General features: G+C 35.8%; 1 protein-coding gene across 3 annotated transcripts in view; it reads left to right on the top strand.

The window, feature by feature from the left end:
- The window catches only part of AGTPBP1 (ATP/GTP binding protein 1), a 196008-nt gene that overhangs the window by 48039 nt on the left and 133939 nt on the right, over positions 1 to 14030 (top strand). For all 3 annotated transcript variants that reach the window (XM_023229531.2, XM_023229533.2, XM_023229532.2), the window contains 2 exons: positions 613 to 737; positions 12269 to 12336. In XM_023229531.2, the coding sequence (XP_023085299.2) occupies positions 613 to 737; positions 12269 to 12336 (193 nt within the window). The remainder of the gene's footprint in view (positions 1 to 612; positions 738 to 12268; positions 12337 to 14030) is intronic.

The following is a 14030-nucleotide window of genomic DNA, read 5'->3' as shown; positions in this document are numbered from 1 at the left end:
TATTTTTAGTAGAGATGGGGTTTCACCATGTTGGCCAGGCTGGTCTCGAACTGACCTCAAGCGATCCACCTGTCTTGGCCTCCCAAAGTGCTGGGATTACAGGTGTGAGCCACTGCACCCGGCCTGTGTACAAATATTTGTATGATAAATAGGAACAGGGAAGAAAGAACATAGGTGGAGGATAGGTAGGCTTAAGGATTTGGTGACAGGAAAGTGAGTGTATTCTTGCTAGATTTATACCAGTTGTGAAGCAGGGCACTAACTGAGAATGGAGTGGGATGGAAAGAAGGATTATCAGAGTTTTGAGGAGAGCAGAGTAAGTGTAAAAAGTCTTTGAGAGTGGAAACATGAACTTTCCAGGATGTGTTGTAAGGTTACTGAATAGGGTTGAGGGGATATTTGTGATCTGTGGTTTTCTGAAAGAGAATGTGTTTCTCACTTAAGTCAGTAGAATTTTAACAATATTAAGCTATAGAACAGAGTAAGGAAGTGCAGCGTGTAAATGCTTACTGTTTTTAAAAGAACAGAATTGTTTTTTAAGCAGTGATCATTATAGTATTGAATTTGCACCATTGATTTAGAATGTGCCCTAACATCCTACATTCTTTTTAGCCTTACCAATAATTCTAGGATCGTGGGACTCCTGGCTCAACTGGAGAAGATCAATGCTGAACCTTCAGAATCAGACACTGCCCGATATGTTACATCAAAAATTCTTCATCTGGCTCAGAGTCAAGGTAAACATTGATCTCTTCTTTGTTTTTGAAATACTTTTTTAATTCTTTAAAGTGGATGCTAGAAATGTTCAAACTTCTAATGAATGGTTGATTTTCCACAAAAATTGAACTTTCAGTCTGGACCCGGTGGCTCACACCTGTAATCCCAGCACTTTGGGAGGCCAAGGTAGGCAGATCACGAAGTCAGTAGTTCGAGACCAGCCTGGCCAATGTGGTGAAACCACATCTGTACTGAAAAATACAAAAAGTAGCTGGATGTAGTGGCATGCGCTTATAGTCCCAGCTACTCAGGAGACTGAGGCAGGAGAAACGCTGGAACCTGGGAGGCGGTGGTCTCAGCAGTAAACTGAGACCAGCCTGGGTGACAGAGCGAGACTCCGTCTCAAAAAAAAAGAATCAAACTTTCTCAAATTGATGGAAGAATAGAAAACTGAATAACTCTGGAGGAAATTGATCTTCAAAGCATTGTTTCTAATAATGATTACAATTTTACTTATATATGATTGCCACCCTCCAATTTACAGACAGTACCAAATTCCAGTGCTATTTGATACAGATTTTTGGCAAAAAGATATCAAGTACCATAGAATATTGGTTATTTTGTGGTCCTCACTTTGAAATTCAAGCTCTACCATTTAGTGGTTGGTTACCTTAGGGAAGTTATTGAATTTCTAGAATGTATAATAGCTATACCATCTCTGAAGTAGAGGTCACAAATATCATGGGATTGTCATGAGATTTACATGAGAAGCATATAAAAAGAATGTTTAAAATGCTCTATAAATGTCCTCTGTAATTAGACATTATTTTTATATTTTATGATGGTAATAGTACTGAATTGATTTCAAAACCCTGACGGAGTACACAAATAGTATTGACTTTGTACTTAGGAACATAATGTGAAAAGGCTCAAATAAAACATTAGGGAATTAATTCTATACATGGAAATATGAGTATCATTGTTAAAGAACACATTTCGCTGGGCGTGGTGGCTCACGCCTGTAATCTCAGCACTTTGGGAGGCCAAGGTGGGTGGATCATGAGGTCAGGAGATTGAGACCATCCTGGCTAACACTGTGAAACCCCATCTCTACTAAAAAATAGAAAAAATTAGCCAGGCGTGGTGACGGGTGCCTGTAGTCCCAGCTACTCGGGAGGCTGAGGCAGGAGAATGGTGTGAACCCGGAAGGCGGAGCTTGCAGTGAGCCAAGATCGCCCCACTGCACTCCAACCTGGGCGACAGAGCAAGACTCCATCTAAAATAAAAAATAAAAAGAACACATTTCAGTAATGCAAGATGGTTTAATATCAGGAAATGTGTCAGTATAACATGATCTGAACAGGTCAAATAAAATCCACGTAATTATCTTAATAGATAGTAAAAAGGACTTTGGTAAGACTAAAAACTGTGCATGATTTAAATAAGAGAAAACCAGCAGCTGCTTTAATATTTAACAGTGCACATAAAAGGTATTTCTGTTAGAATTAAGGTTCAATAATTATAATCTTTATTTAATTTTTAAAAACTTCATTATTCTGGAGGCTTAGGTCATTCAAATAAGATGTTTGGCAGGCATTCACTGTTTCAAGAGCTCGGTGTCTATTAACCCTTCTTCTTGTTCATAGACACTTATATTTATTTTGATCACTTCCTCCCGTGTAGCCCATGCATTTGGGGGATAGTTGACACCACCCCATTGTTTCTCACGTAATTTAAAATACCTGTACCTTTGAATTAAGAAAGCCACTGTACTGGATTCCAGGCTCTGGAAATATTGTACTTATTGACTAAGGCAACTAATGAACAAGGATGTTCATTGTATCAGTGCAAAATTAAATGTGCCAGGTATATTCACTGCATTGTCATGTGAAATACCTCCTCCTCGAAAAAACCAAACAAAAAACCCAACAAAAGCAAAAGAAAATGAATCCTTCAGACCTATAGATAAACACTTTTGTCCATTGCTTCTACCACTATAGACTCTTCTTTGTGTCACAACCTAGAAGCCCCTACTCCAGCATTACCACTGAAAATACTCCTAACCATACCACTGTCAGAGAATGACCCTCTTCCCACCTTTTCAGCCACCACTGGAGTCTAACTCCCAAATACTGTCCCTTGGGGTGTGTAATCTCGTGACTCTGTTTATAGTGCCTAGAAGTAGCCAACCAACACAGTATAAGTTGGTAGTGAAAGATTGTCCCACCCTTTATAGGATAATCCAGTTAGCTACCCATTTGGGAGAAAAAGTTTGGAATTTATAGTTGAAAAAAGAAATGCAAACAACCAAGAAATGTACAGAAATTTTCTTTACTCCCTTACAGTTCAGGAACTGCTAGTGAAAACAACAAAGATATCTTTCAGTAGTCAGATTGACAGAAATTAGAATGACAATGTCTGGTGCTGTTGAAGGCATGGGGAGAGGGTACTCTCATATACTGTTGGAGGCATAGTAATTATTACAAACTTGGAGAAAATAATCTGGCAATGTGTACTAAAACAAATTGCACCTGGTATTTGACCCAGCACCTGGTATTTGATTTTTACTTTAATATATATATATATATGTATATATAATTTTTATTTTTATTTATTTTATTTATTTTTGAGACAGTCTCTCTCACTCTGTTGCCTGGGCTGGATTGCAGCAGTGCAATCTTGACTCACTGCAACCTCCACCTCTCCGGTTCAAGCCATTCTTCTGTCTCAGTCCCCCGAGTAGCTGGGATTACGCCAACTAGGTGTATGCCACAACACCCGGTTAATTTTTTATATTTTTGGTAGAGATGGAATTTCACCATGTTGGCAAGGCTGGTCTCCAACCCTTGACCTCAGGTGATCTGCCTGCCTCGGCCTCCCAAAGTGCTGGGATTACAGGTGTGAGCTACCGTGCCCAGCCAAGAAATATATTTTAACTGAAATAAAAATGCTAGTTAGAGAGAGTATAGAGATATTCATTGTGGCATTATTTGTAATGTCAAAGGTCAAGAAACAACTTAAATGTTTATCATTAAGAGAATGTGTGAATAATTTTTGATATAGCCCAACTGGAAATTTATAGTCATATTATGCAGCTATTATGAATAATACATTATTTATGATGGGGACTCTTGTAACCCCCACACCAGGCTCACCCCAAACTAATTAAATCTTATTGTTAACGCTTTTCAGATGGTTCCAAAATTGAGAGCTACTGCTCTAGACAGGGAATGGCTAGTGTTTTCTGGGAAGGGCCAGATAGACATATTTTAGGCTTTGGGAGCCATACAGTCTCTGCCCTGTAGCACAAAAACAGCCATAGATGATACATAAATAAACAGGCATGGCTGAGTTCCTATAATCTTTATTGTAAACACTGAAAAAAAATTATAATTGAAACATACAGTTCAAATGTGTAACTATACTCTCTTGGAGGCTTAAATTTAGTATATTATGTACAGCAAGATTCTTTAGTTCATATGACTATAAATGTGTATAGTCTCATTTTTGTACAAAATATGTGTAGTCTCATTTTTTGTATAAAATAAACCATTATATTTGTATGTAATATTTGTATGACCCAGGCCAAAAGATAAAAGGAAGGATGCATATCAAATTGTTAGCTGTAACTATATTGATGGGATAGGAATGGAGGAGAATAAGGTAAGCTAATTTTGTTTCAGACATGTTAAAATTGTTGCAACAAGCATATACTACTTATATATTTAAATGATATAAAAAACCAACCCCTACAACACATTTTATTCACACTATTAACTTACAAATTTCCATAATTTGCCTCTCGTTAACTGCTTATGTACAGTGAGCCTGGTTATTTCTTGCAATTTCCCTTTAGCTTTTTTCCTAGAAACATTTATATCATCTGTTTTCATGCAAATGGTTAATTTGTTGGCCCATGGTTGTTGCTAATCTTTCCTTATAATCCTTTTAGTTTCTATAGAGTAGGGAGCGTCATTCCTGATTTTGATTGTGCCCTGTCTTTTTTCTTGGTCAGCTCATTAGTTCTCAACCAGGAGTGATTGTGTTTGCCCCACTTTTTCCCCCAGGGGCATTGGCAATGTTTGGTGACAGTTTTAGTTGTAAATTTTTTTTTTAGTGGGGCTTACTGGAATCTGTTGGATAGAAGCCAGAGATGTTGCTGAACATTCTATAATATATAGATCAGCCCCCCACAAGAAAGAATTATCTGTCCCCAAATGTCAAGGAATGAGGTTAGGAAACCCTAGGCTAGCTAAAAGTTTGTCAATTTTGTTGATATTGTTAAAGAACCAACTCCTGGTTTAATTGATTTTCTCTGTTTTGTTTCATTGATTTCCTTCTTTTGTTTATTGCTTTCTTCCTTCTGCTTGTTTTGAGTTTAATTTGCTCTTTCCTTGCCTTTTTTTTTTTTTTTAAATTTTGAGACAGTGTTTCATTCTTGTTGCCCAGGCTGGAGTGCAATGGTTAGATCTCGGCTCACTGCAACTTCTGTCTCCTGGGTTCAAGTGATTCTCCTGCCTCAGCACCCCTGAGTAGCTGGGATTACGGGCACCTCTCACCACACCCAGCTAATTTTTTGTATTTTTAGTAGCGATGGGGTTTCAACATGTCAGGCTGGTCTTGAATTCCTGACCTCAGGTGATCCACCCGCCTCAGCCTCCCAGAGTGCTGGGATTACAGGCATGAGCCACTGCGTCCGTCCGCCATTTTCTTACAGTAGATGTCTAGATTATTTATTTTGAGACCTTTATTTCTACTGGAGGCATTCGAAGCCATAGATTTTTCTGTAAACATTGCTTTAGCTACATTGTACAGATTTTGATATATTGTATTTTTATTTTAATTCAGTTGACAATATGTTCTAATTTTCTTTGTGATTTTTTTCTTTGACCCATAGGTTTTTTTAGAAGTGTGTTGTTTAATTTCCCAATATTTCAGGAATTCTTGAATTTCCTTCTGTTGATTTCTAATTTGATTCTGTTGTGGCCAGAGAATATACTTTGAATTATTTCAATTCTTGGAATTGTTTGAGACTTGTTTTATGACTTAGTTTATGGTTTCTCCCGAAAAATGTTCCTTGCCTACTTGAAAAGAATGTGTATTTTGCTGTTGTTGCGCGAAGTGTTCTATGCATATCAATTAGGTCAGGTTAGTTGATAGTGTTGTTCAGATTTCTTATGCACTGTTGATTTTCTATCCAGGTGCTCTGTTAATTAGTAAGAGTTAGGTGTTAAAATATTATTAAATTGTGTATTTTTTTTTAAATTTTGGCAGGTTTTGGTTAATGTATTTTGAGGCCCTGTTGTTAGCTGTGTATATATTTATAGTTGTTTCATTTTCCTGATAGTTTGCCTCTTCCATCATTGTGAAATATTGCTTTTTGTCTCATAATAGTTCTAGACTTAAAGTTCATTTTGTCTAATGGTAATATCACCACTCCAGCTGCCTAATGATTACTCATTGCATATCGTACCATTTTCATTTCTTTTACTTTGAACTTGTCTGTACCTTCAAATCTAAAGTGTGTTTCTTGAAGATAACATATTGTTGAATCTTGCTTCTTAACTAGTCTGAGTGTTTTAGTGCTTCCAATTTAATGCATTTATTAATATGATTGGATTTACATCTGCCATTTTGCTATTTGTTTTGTTTCATGTGTTTTACATTCTTCTCATTCTTTCACTGCTTTTGTGTTATCTAACTTTAAGAAATTGTAGGTCTTTTCTTAGTGGTTCCTGAAGGATTAAAACGTGCATCTTTTTACAGTGTACTGCAGTGCACTTAATTCCAGTCAGTATCAAAACTCCCCGTATAGCTTCATTTCTTTCTCACTTCTTATGCTGTTATTGATTTACATGTTATGTTTATACATATTAGAATCCCAGCAATACAGTGTTATAATTATTGCTTACACAATCTTATGCTTTATAAAGAAGTTCTGAATGAAGAGCAGGATTAAGAGCCAACAGATTGATAGTTAAAGTAACAGGGGTGGAATTAAGTTTCCTTAGAAGGAGATGTAGAGTGAGAAAGATGAGGCTTGTGTCCTGGGAACTGTGCACTTTTAGATAGGGCTCTAAAGGGGTCTTCTGAAGATAATCAAGTGCGTTCACATGATTTTATGTCTTTGATGATTTACCCCTTTATCATTATGGAAAGTTTCTCTTTATCTCTGGTAGTGTTCTTTGTCTGAAGTTTATTTTGTCTGATATTAGTATAACCCTTCAAGCTTTCCTGTGGTTGTTGTTTTGCATGATACAGTCTTTTCCGTTCTTTTACTCCCAACCTTTTTGTGTCATTGAATCCAAAGTATGATTTCTGTAGACAGCATATAGTTGGTTTTTTTTTTTTTTTTAAAATACTTAACCAGTTTGACAGTCTGAATGTTTCATTTGAGCATTTGGTCTGTTAACATTGAATGTAGTTGTTGATTGGATTTAGGTCTGCAATTTTATTTTCTCTTTATCGTTTATGTTTTTTATTCCTTTTCTTCCTGTCCTACCCTATTTTGGATTATTTGTTTTTGTTTTAGAATTTCATTTTAATTTACCTATTGGCTTTTTAGTTATACCTCTCTTCATTTTTAAGAAGTAATTTCTTTGACGATTGCAGTAAATGTCATTAACTTTTCACAGTTTGCTTAGAATTATTATTGTTACTTCATGTAAATTTAGAATCTTAATTTTTTCTGCCATTCTTCAGCTGTAATTGTCATATGTATCTACATCTATATACATTACAACACAGTTTTTGCTTTATCCAGTCATGTATGTTTTAAAGATATTAAGAAGAAAAAAGGTAGTTTTTACATTTGCAGAGATATTTACCATTTTGGAAGCTCTTTATTATTTTCTAATGATGTGAGTTTGATCTGGTGCCATTTCTCTTTAGCCTACAGAATTTTGTCATTTCCAGTAGTTCAGATTGGCTGTGGAAGATTTTTTTTTTTTCTTAATCTGACAGTGAATTTATTTCACCATTTTAGAAGGATATTTTTACTGGATATAGAATTCTGGGTTGGCAGTTTCATCATTGTCATCATCTTTTAGCAGTTTAAAGTGTGCTTAAAATTGTGTTTCCACCATGTTATGGCCTCCATAATTTCAAATGAAAACTCTGTTGTCGTTTGAATCTTCGTTTTCCTGAATGTTATGTGTGATTTTTTTTCTAGCTGATTTCAGGATTTTTTTTTTTTTTTTGGTTTTGCTGTTCAAGTTTGACTGGCTGTAGTTTTCTTCATAGTTATCCTGCTTGGAATTTACTGATATTCTTGAATCTGTAAATTTCTATCTTTAGCCAAATTTGGGACATTTTTGGTTGCTCAATTTTTTCTCCCTTGTTTTCTCTATTTGTCTTGTGGAAGTATGATTATACATATATTAGATTTTTGGTATTTTTTCAGCTATTGTTGAGGCTTATATATTTTAAGTTTAATTCTCTGTTATTTGGGTTGGATAATTTCTATTGTTCTATTGTCAGTTTCACTGCCTCTTTCCTATGCATTCTTCCAGTTAGCTGTCTGATAATTTATTTCAGATGTTAAGTTTTTTATTCTCAAAGATGCACTTGGTTCGTTTGTTTTTGTAGTTTCTATTTCTCTGCAGTGTTTTCCCGTCTTTTCATTCATTGTGTACTTCTTTAATGTCATTTATTATAATAGCTGCTTTAAAATTCTTGTCTGTAAATCTAAATCTAACATTCAGATAATTTAAGCTGTTGAAGAAAGAATACAGCATTATAATAACTGGGAAGGATTATATTTAAAGAAGCCAAAGGAAGATGCAGTAGTCAACAGTGCTAAGTGTTAGGAAGGTTAGTTAAAATTCTTTTTGATTGGATTATTAACAAATTGATCACAACCAAAACACTTTTCAAGTGGTAGGATTAGATGGAAGATTACAGTATGTTATAATGTGAATGGCAAATGAAATAATCACAGGGAATATAGAGTACTTGTTTGAGGAGCTTCACTGAGAAAGAAAAGAGGGAAATAGAGGGGCAGGCAGGGTAAAATAAGATTTGGTAAGTATGTGGAATAACAAAAGTGTATTTATTGGTTGAGGGGGAACAACCAATATGTTGGTAGAGGTTGAAGATAAAGGTTCATAAGAACATAGAAAGGATGGAATTCAGAACATAGATGAAGGGACATTTCTTCCTAACCTCCACTTCCCTGCTCCTCTCTGCCCTTTATTGGCAGAAGGAATGCAAGACTGTCAAGGATTTTGGTACAGGAGCATATAGAGTTTGGTTGTTATTAGTAAAATGTTTTGTTAACTATTACTTTGCTTCATTTTAATGAGGAAAATTTTAGGTTCTGAGAAGTCCAGAGAATGAGAAGAAAGATTGAGGGCTACTAGAAATGTTGGAATAGCTATAGGCTATGGCAGGGCCCATGGTGATGGATGTGAGCTAAGATAAGTGAAAGGAGCAGTTTTGTGTTCCCAAGTGAGGTTGGAATTCATTAATTTTATGGTATTAACAGTCTTAAATTGTGGTGTTATTTTAACTATGATGTAGGAGTAGGGAACTTAGCTTTTTGGGGTTCACTTCTGTGTCAGGGTTTGTGGTGGAAAAGTTGGTGGGGGTGGATGTGCTTGGAATCCAAGTTAAGTATGGAGGGGACTGATACTGTGGGAAAACAGTGCTACCTCGCACTGGAAAAGAAGTTTCAACAAAGATGACAGTGAGGTTTATATAGTCTTTATAAAGGAAAGATTAATAGAAATGTTAGGAGGTTATGGTCCATAATTAGAAGATTAGAGGTTAAGATATCAGAGGCCCTGAGAATGGCCATCCAGAATGTTGATGAATTGGAGCACAGAGGGAAGGATTTTGTTTTGAGGTCAAGAAACTATGGAACTAGGTATTTGAATGAATTTTCTACATTGGCATTGAAGTCTCCCAAGATCATGGCAGAATTTGGAGTAGAGTAGAAAACTGTTAGTCTGAACACCTAATTCTCATTTAGTGTGAGGCGTAAACAAAAAGTGGTGAATGTTAACAAGGGGAGGCTGCATTTTACTGTCTTCAAAGGAAGAGAGTTTTTTTACCCTTCATGGAGGTGAAATGTAATGGCTTGTTAGTGGTGATATTAATATTGAAAAATAATTTGGCTTTAATATTAAATCAGGGGCCTTTAAAATACTACATCAAGGATACATTAGATATTTGAAACAGTGTTTTATTTTATAACTCAATATTTTTTGGTGGAGGCAGCAGGGCTGGAGAAAAAGTAAAGGATAGGTTGCATTGTCAGAAGGAATGACATACTTTTTAAAAAGGAGAAATTTAATTTTACTGTCATTAATGAGGTTTCCCTTTTTTCTAGGTAAATTTTATATTCTTTTAAGCATTAGCAATGTGGCAGCAAGGAACTGGTGAACATTATTTTAGGTCTTCATATCACTTGTGGGAGTTTCTGTTTTGAAAGATATAAGGTTCCTATAAGTTTAACGAAGTCCATTAACTGAACCCAAGATGGTGAGATTGTTGTTTTAAGATAAATATGATGAGTACTCTCCGGCATATTTGTTTTGTAGCTAGTCATAGGTAGTTGTTATGAATAACATTATACTATATCCTTTCTGCAGTACATTTTTCCCTCTATTTACTCCTAACTTAGAGTAACTTAATTTTCAAGTGATGTCAGACTCATGAAGTTGAACAGGATTTGCTCAGAGCAAAAGTATGATGTTCTAAAGGCTTAGCCTGAGTTTGTTTTTTTTCCCATCTGTGTTAATATTTTCCTTTAATCAGGGCCTCACTGCCTATTGTTCTTCTCTTAAACTCCCTTGACTATCTCCATGTAGAACATTGAATTTGGTATCAGTCCTTTGAACTTCATTGTGGAATAGGTACTGTATTGAGAATGGGTTGTAGTCTGTTTTTTAAAATCTCAAAATGTGAAATAAATGGCACTGTCATTCTGTATTAGAAGAATTTCTGGCATTAGTATTCAGGTTTGACATTAAATTAAGCGCATTAAATGCTGGAAGACTATAAGTTTTGGGTTCAGAAACACAAGTGATCACCTAGTCTTTCCACTTGTTTGCTCAGTGACTTGTACAGATTTATTCTCCTTTCTGAACTTAAATCTTTAAATCTATGAAAAGAGTACTTTTTTCCCCCGAGGGTTAAAGTGAGTTATAAATGAGATAATGTACATGGAATAGTAAATGTTAGTTCCTTTTCTAAATGTTGACCTAGGATGTACTTTTCTTCTCTTGTTAATCAAAGGAGAAGAATTGTGAAGAAGCTCTAGAAACCTTCCTTCACCTAATAGAAATAATTTATGCTGTTTTTTTTTTTTGTTGTTGTTTGTTTGTTTTAACCAATCCTAACGAGAGAAAAAGGATCATTTGGGTGATCTGGTCTCCAAATTGTTTCAGAAGTAGACTTTTGTTAGTTTTGTTTATTTTTGTGTGATACGGAATTTTAAAATAGTATTAATACAGGTTGGGCATGGTGGCTCACGCCTGTAATCCCAGCACTTTGGGAAGCTGAGGCAGGTGGATCACGAGGTTGGGAGTTCAAGACCTGCCTGACCAACAGGTTGAAACCCCGTCTCTACTAAAAATACAAAAATTAAGAAAATGTGGCACATATACACCATGGAATACTATGCAGCCATAAAAAAGGATGAGTTCGTGTCCTTTGTAGGGACATGGATGCAGCTGGAAACCATCATTCTTAGCAAACTATTGTAAGAACAGAAAACCAAATACCGCATGTTCTCACTCATAGGTGGGAATTGAACAATGAGATCACTTGGACACAGGAAGGGGAGCATCACACACTGGGTCCTATTGTGGGGAGGCAGGGGGTGAGAGATAGCATTAGGAGATATACCTAATGTAAATGACAAGTTAATGGGTGCAGCACACCAACACGGCACATGTATACATATGTAACAAACCTGCACGTTGTGCACATGTACCCTAGAACTTAAAGTATAATAAAAAAAAAAAATACAAAAATTAGCCGGACGTGGTGGCACACACCTGTAATCCCAGCTGCTCAGGAGGCTGAGGCAGGAGAATTGCTTAAACCCTGGAGGTGGAGGTTGTTGTGAGTGGAGATTGCGCCACTGCACTCCAGTCTGGGCGACAGAGTGAGACTCCATCTCAAAAAAAAAAAAAGAGGTATTAATATGATCAAAACATTGGAAAATGGTAGTAGGTTTTTGTTTTCACCCATTTTGATGAACAGTTTTCTAGTTCTACTCATGAAGATGAGGCAAGACTCCTACCTTCCCTAGTTCTGGCTCCTGTACTATATTACCAATTTTAAGATTGTAAATGGATGAATAGGGATCACCTAATTCATGACAGGAGCTGTGATGAAATGTGAAGAACGCCATGTTAACTGAAATCTCGAAGTCCACATACGGTAGAATTAGCAACATCAGAGGGAAGAACGTCTGTGAACCAAGTTAGAGTGTTTACTGTACCAGTGGAGACTTGTTGAATCTTTATTAGTTATATGCAACAAAACTATACATACTGTTAAAAATTTATGCTTGAGAAAAAAATTGTGTGCTACTTTTCAGAAAAAACAAGGAGAGAAATGACAGCCAAAGGTTCTACAGGAATGGAAATTCTGCTGTCAACATTAGAGGTAAATCAGTGACACACTTTAATTATGTAACTACTAATGCCAAGCGATACTGAAGAAGAAAAAGCCTATGTGTGTGTATAAATACACACAGAAACACATACACACGTACATATATACACATACACATACATATACACACGTATGTATATATGTATATATGTAACAATTTTTATTTTAGAGGTAAACCAGTGAATAGAAGTTTGTTTTAGGTTTTTAAAATACTATTTGGAATGGTGGTATAAATATTCTAATATGTATTAGGTGACTATTGAAGTATATTTCCCTTATGCAATTATAATGATAACTAAATTGTAATCCTAACATGCTATTCTAATTGGTAATAGAAAATAAAGCATTAGCGGGAAATAAATCTTTAGCTTAAAACAAATGATTGACATTGAAAATTATCGTTTATTGTTTTAGCTGATATACATTTGTGATTTTACTACACATATTGGTTAACTATATTATATTGATGATAATTGAATTTCTATGCCCGTGTAAAGTTTTGGGTGGACCAACAGGATGTATTCAGAATCAGGATTCTGTATTTTGTTCAGTTGCAATGTTAAGAATAAGAAACGAATTCATGTTCTTCAGTAGGAGGTCTTAGCATCATAAAGATGTCATTTCTCCCTAGACTGATCTGTTACTTCAGAGCAATCTCAATAAAAGTTACCAACATTTTTTTTCTTTTTTTTACCAAATTTTTTAACCAATATTTTACCAAATTTTTTTTCTTTTCTTTTTTTTTTTTGAGATGGAGTCTCACTCTGTCGCCCAAGCTGGAGTGCAGTGGCACGATCTCGGCTCAGTGCAACCTCCGCCTCCCAGCTTTGAGTGATTCTCTGCCTCAGCATCCCAAGTAGCTGGGATTATAGGTGTACACCACCATGCCCGGCTAATTTTTGTAGTTTTAGGAGAGATGGGGTTTCACCATATTGACCAGGCTGGTCTTGAACTCCTGACCTCAGGTGATCCACCTGCCTTGGCCTCCCAAAGTGCTGGGATTATGGGTGTGAGCCACTGTGCCCGGCCTAACAGTTTTGTTTTTAAAGTCCAAATGGGGAGACATAATCAGCAAAATATAAAGCACATTTCTGAGACTGAAGATAAGTGAGAAAGGACTATACCCATTAAATATCAAAGAACATTAGATGTCTTCAGTAATTAAAATAGTTTGGAAATTATGCATGAGTAATAGATAGACTACTGCTATAGTGTAACAGAATAGAAAATCCAGAAACAAAATGCATATGGGAATTCAGTATTATTTATTAAAGGCAGCATTTCAGACCAGTGAGGAATAGAGTGGTAGCTGTCTGGAAGAATGTAACATTGAATCCTGGCTTCCTGCATTCCACACCCAAATCAATTCCATATGAAGCAAATATTTAAGCATGGAAAATGGAATAATAATACTAAAGAAAGAGAGAGGAATTTTAAAATAACCTTACAACAAAGAAGGCTTTTTTAAGTATGAAAAAATAGAAACTATAAAAGATTGATAGATTCAACTATATTAACAAAAGGATGTAGAAAAAAACACCATGGATACTTGGAAAACTGAGGAAAAGTATTTTGGCTTATATAATTTCTTTGACATGTAAAGAACTTCTTCAGTTAAAGGCTGGGTGTGGTGGCTCATGCCTGTAACGCCAGCTCTTTGGGAGACCCAGACGGGCGGATCACAA

The sequence above is a fragment of the Piliocolobus tephrosceles genome, chromosome 14 (genome assembly GCF_002776525.5).
Source record: "Piliocolobus tephrosceles isolate RC106 chromosome 14, ASM277652v3, whole genome shotgun sequence".
Classification (NCBI taxonomy): Eukaryota; Metazoa; Chordata; class Mammalia; order Primates; family Cercopithecidae; genus Piliocolobus; species Piliocolobus tephrosceles.
This window is presented reverse-complemented; position numbering and strand designations above follow the sequence as displayed.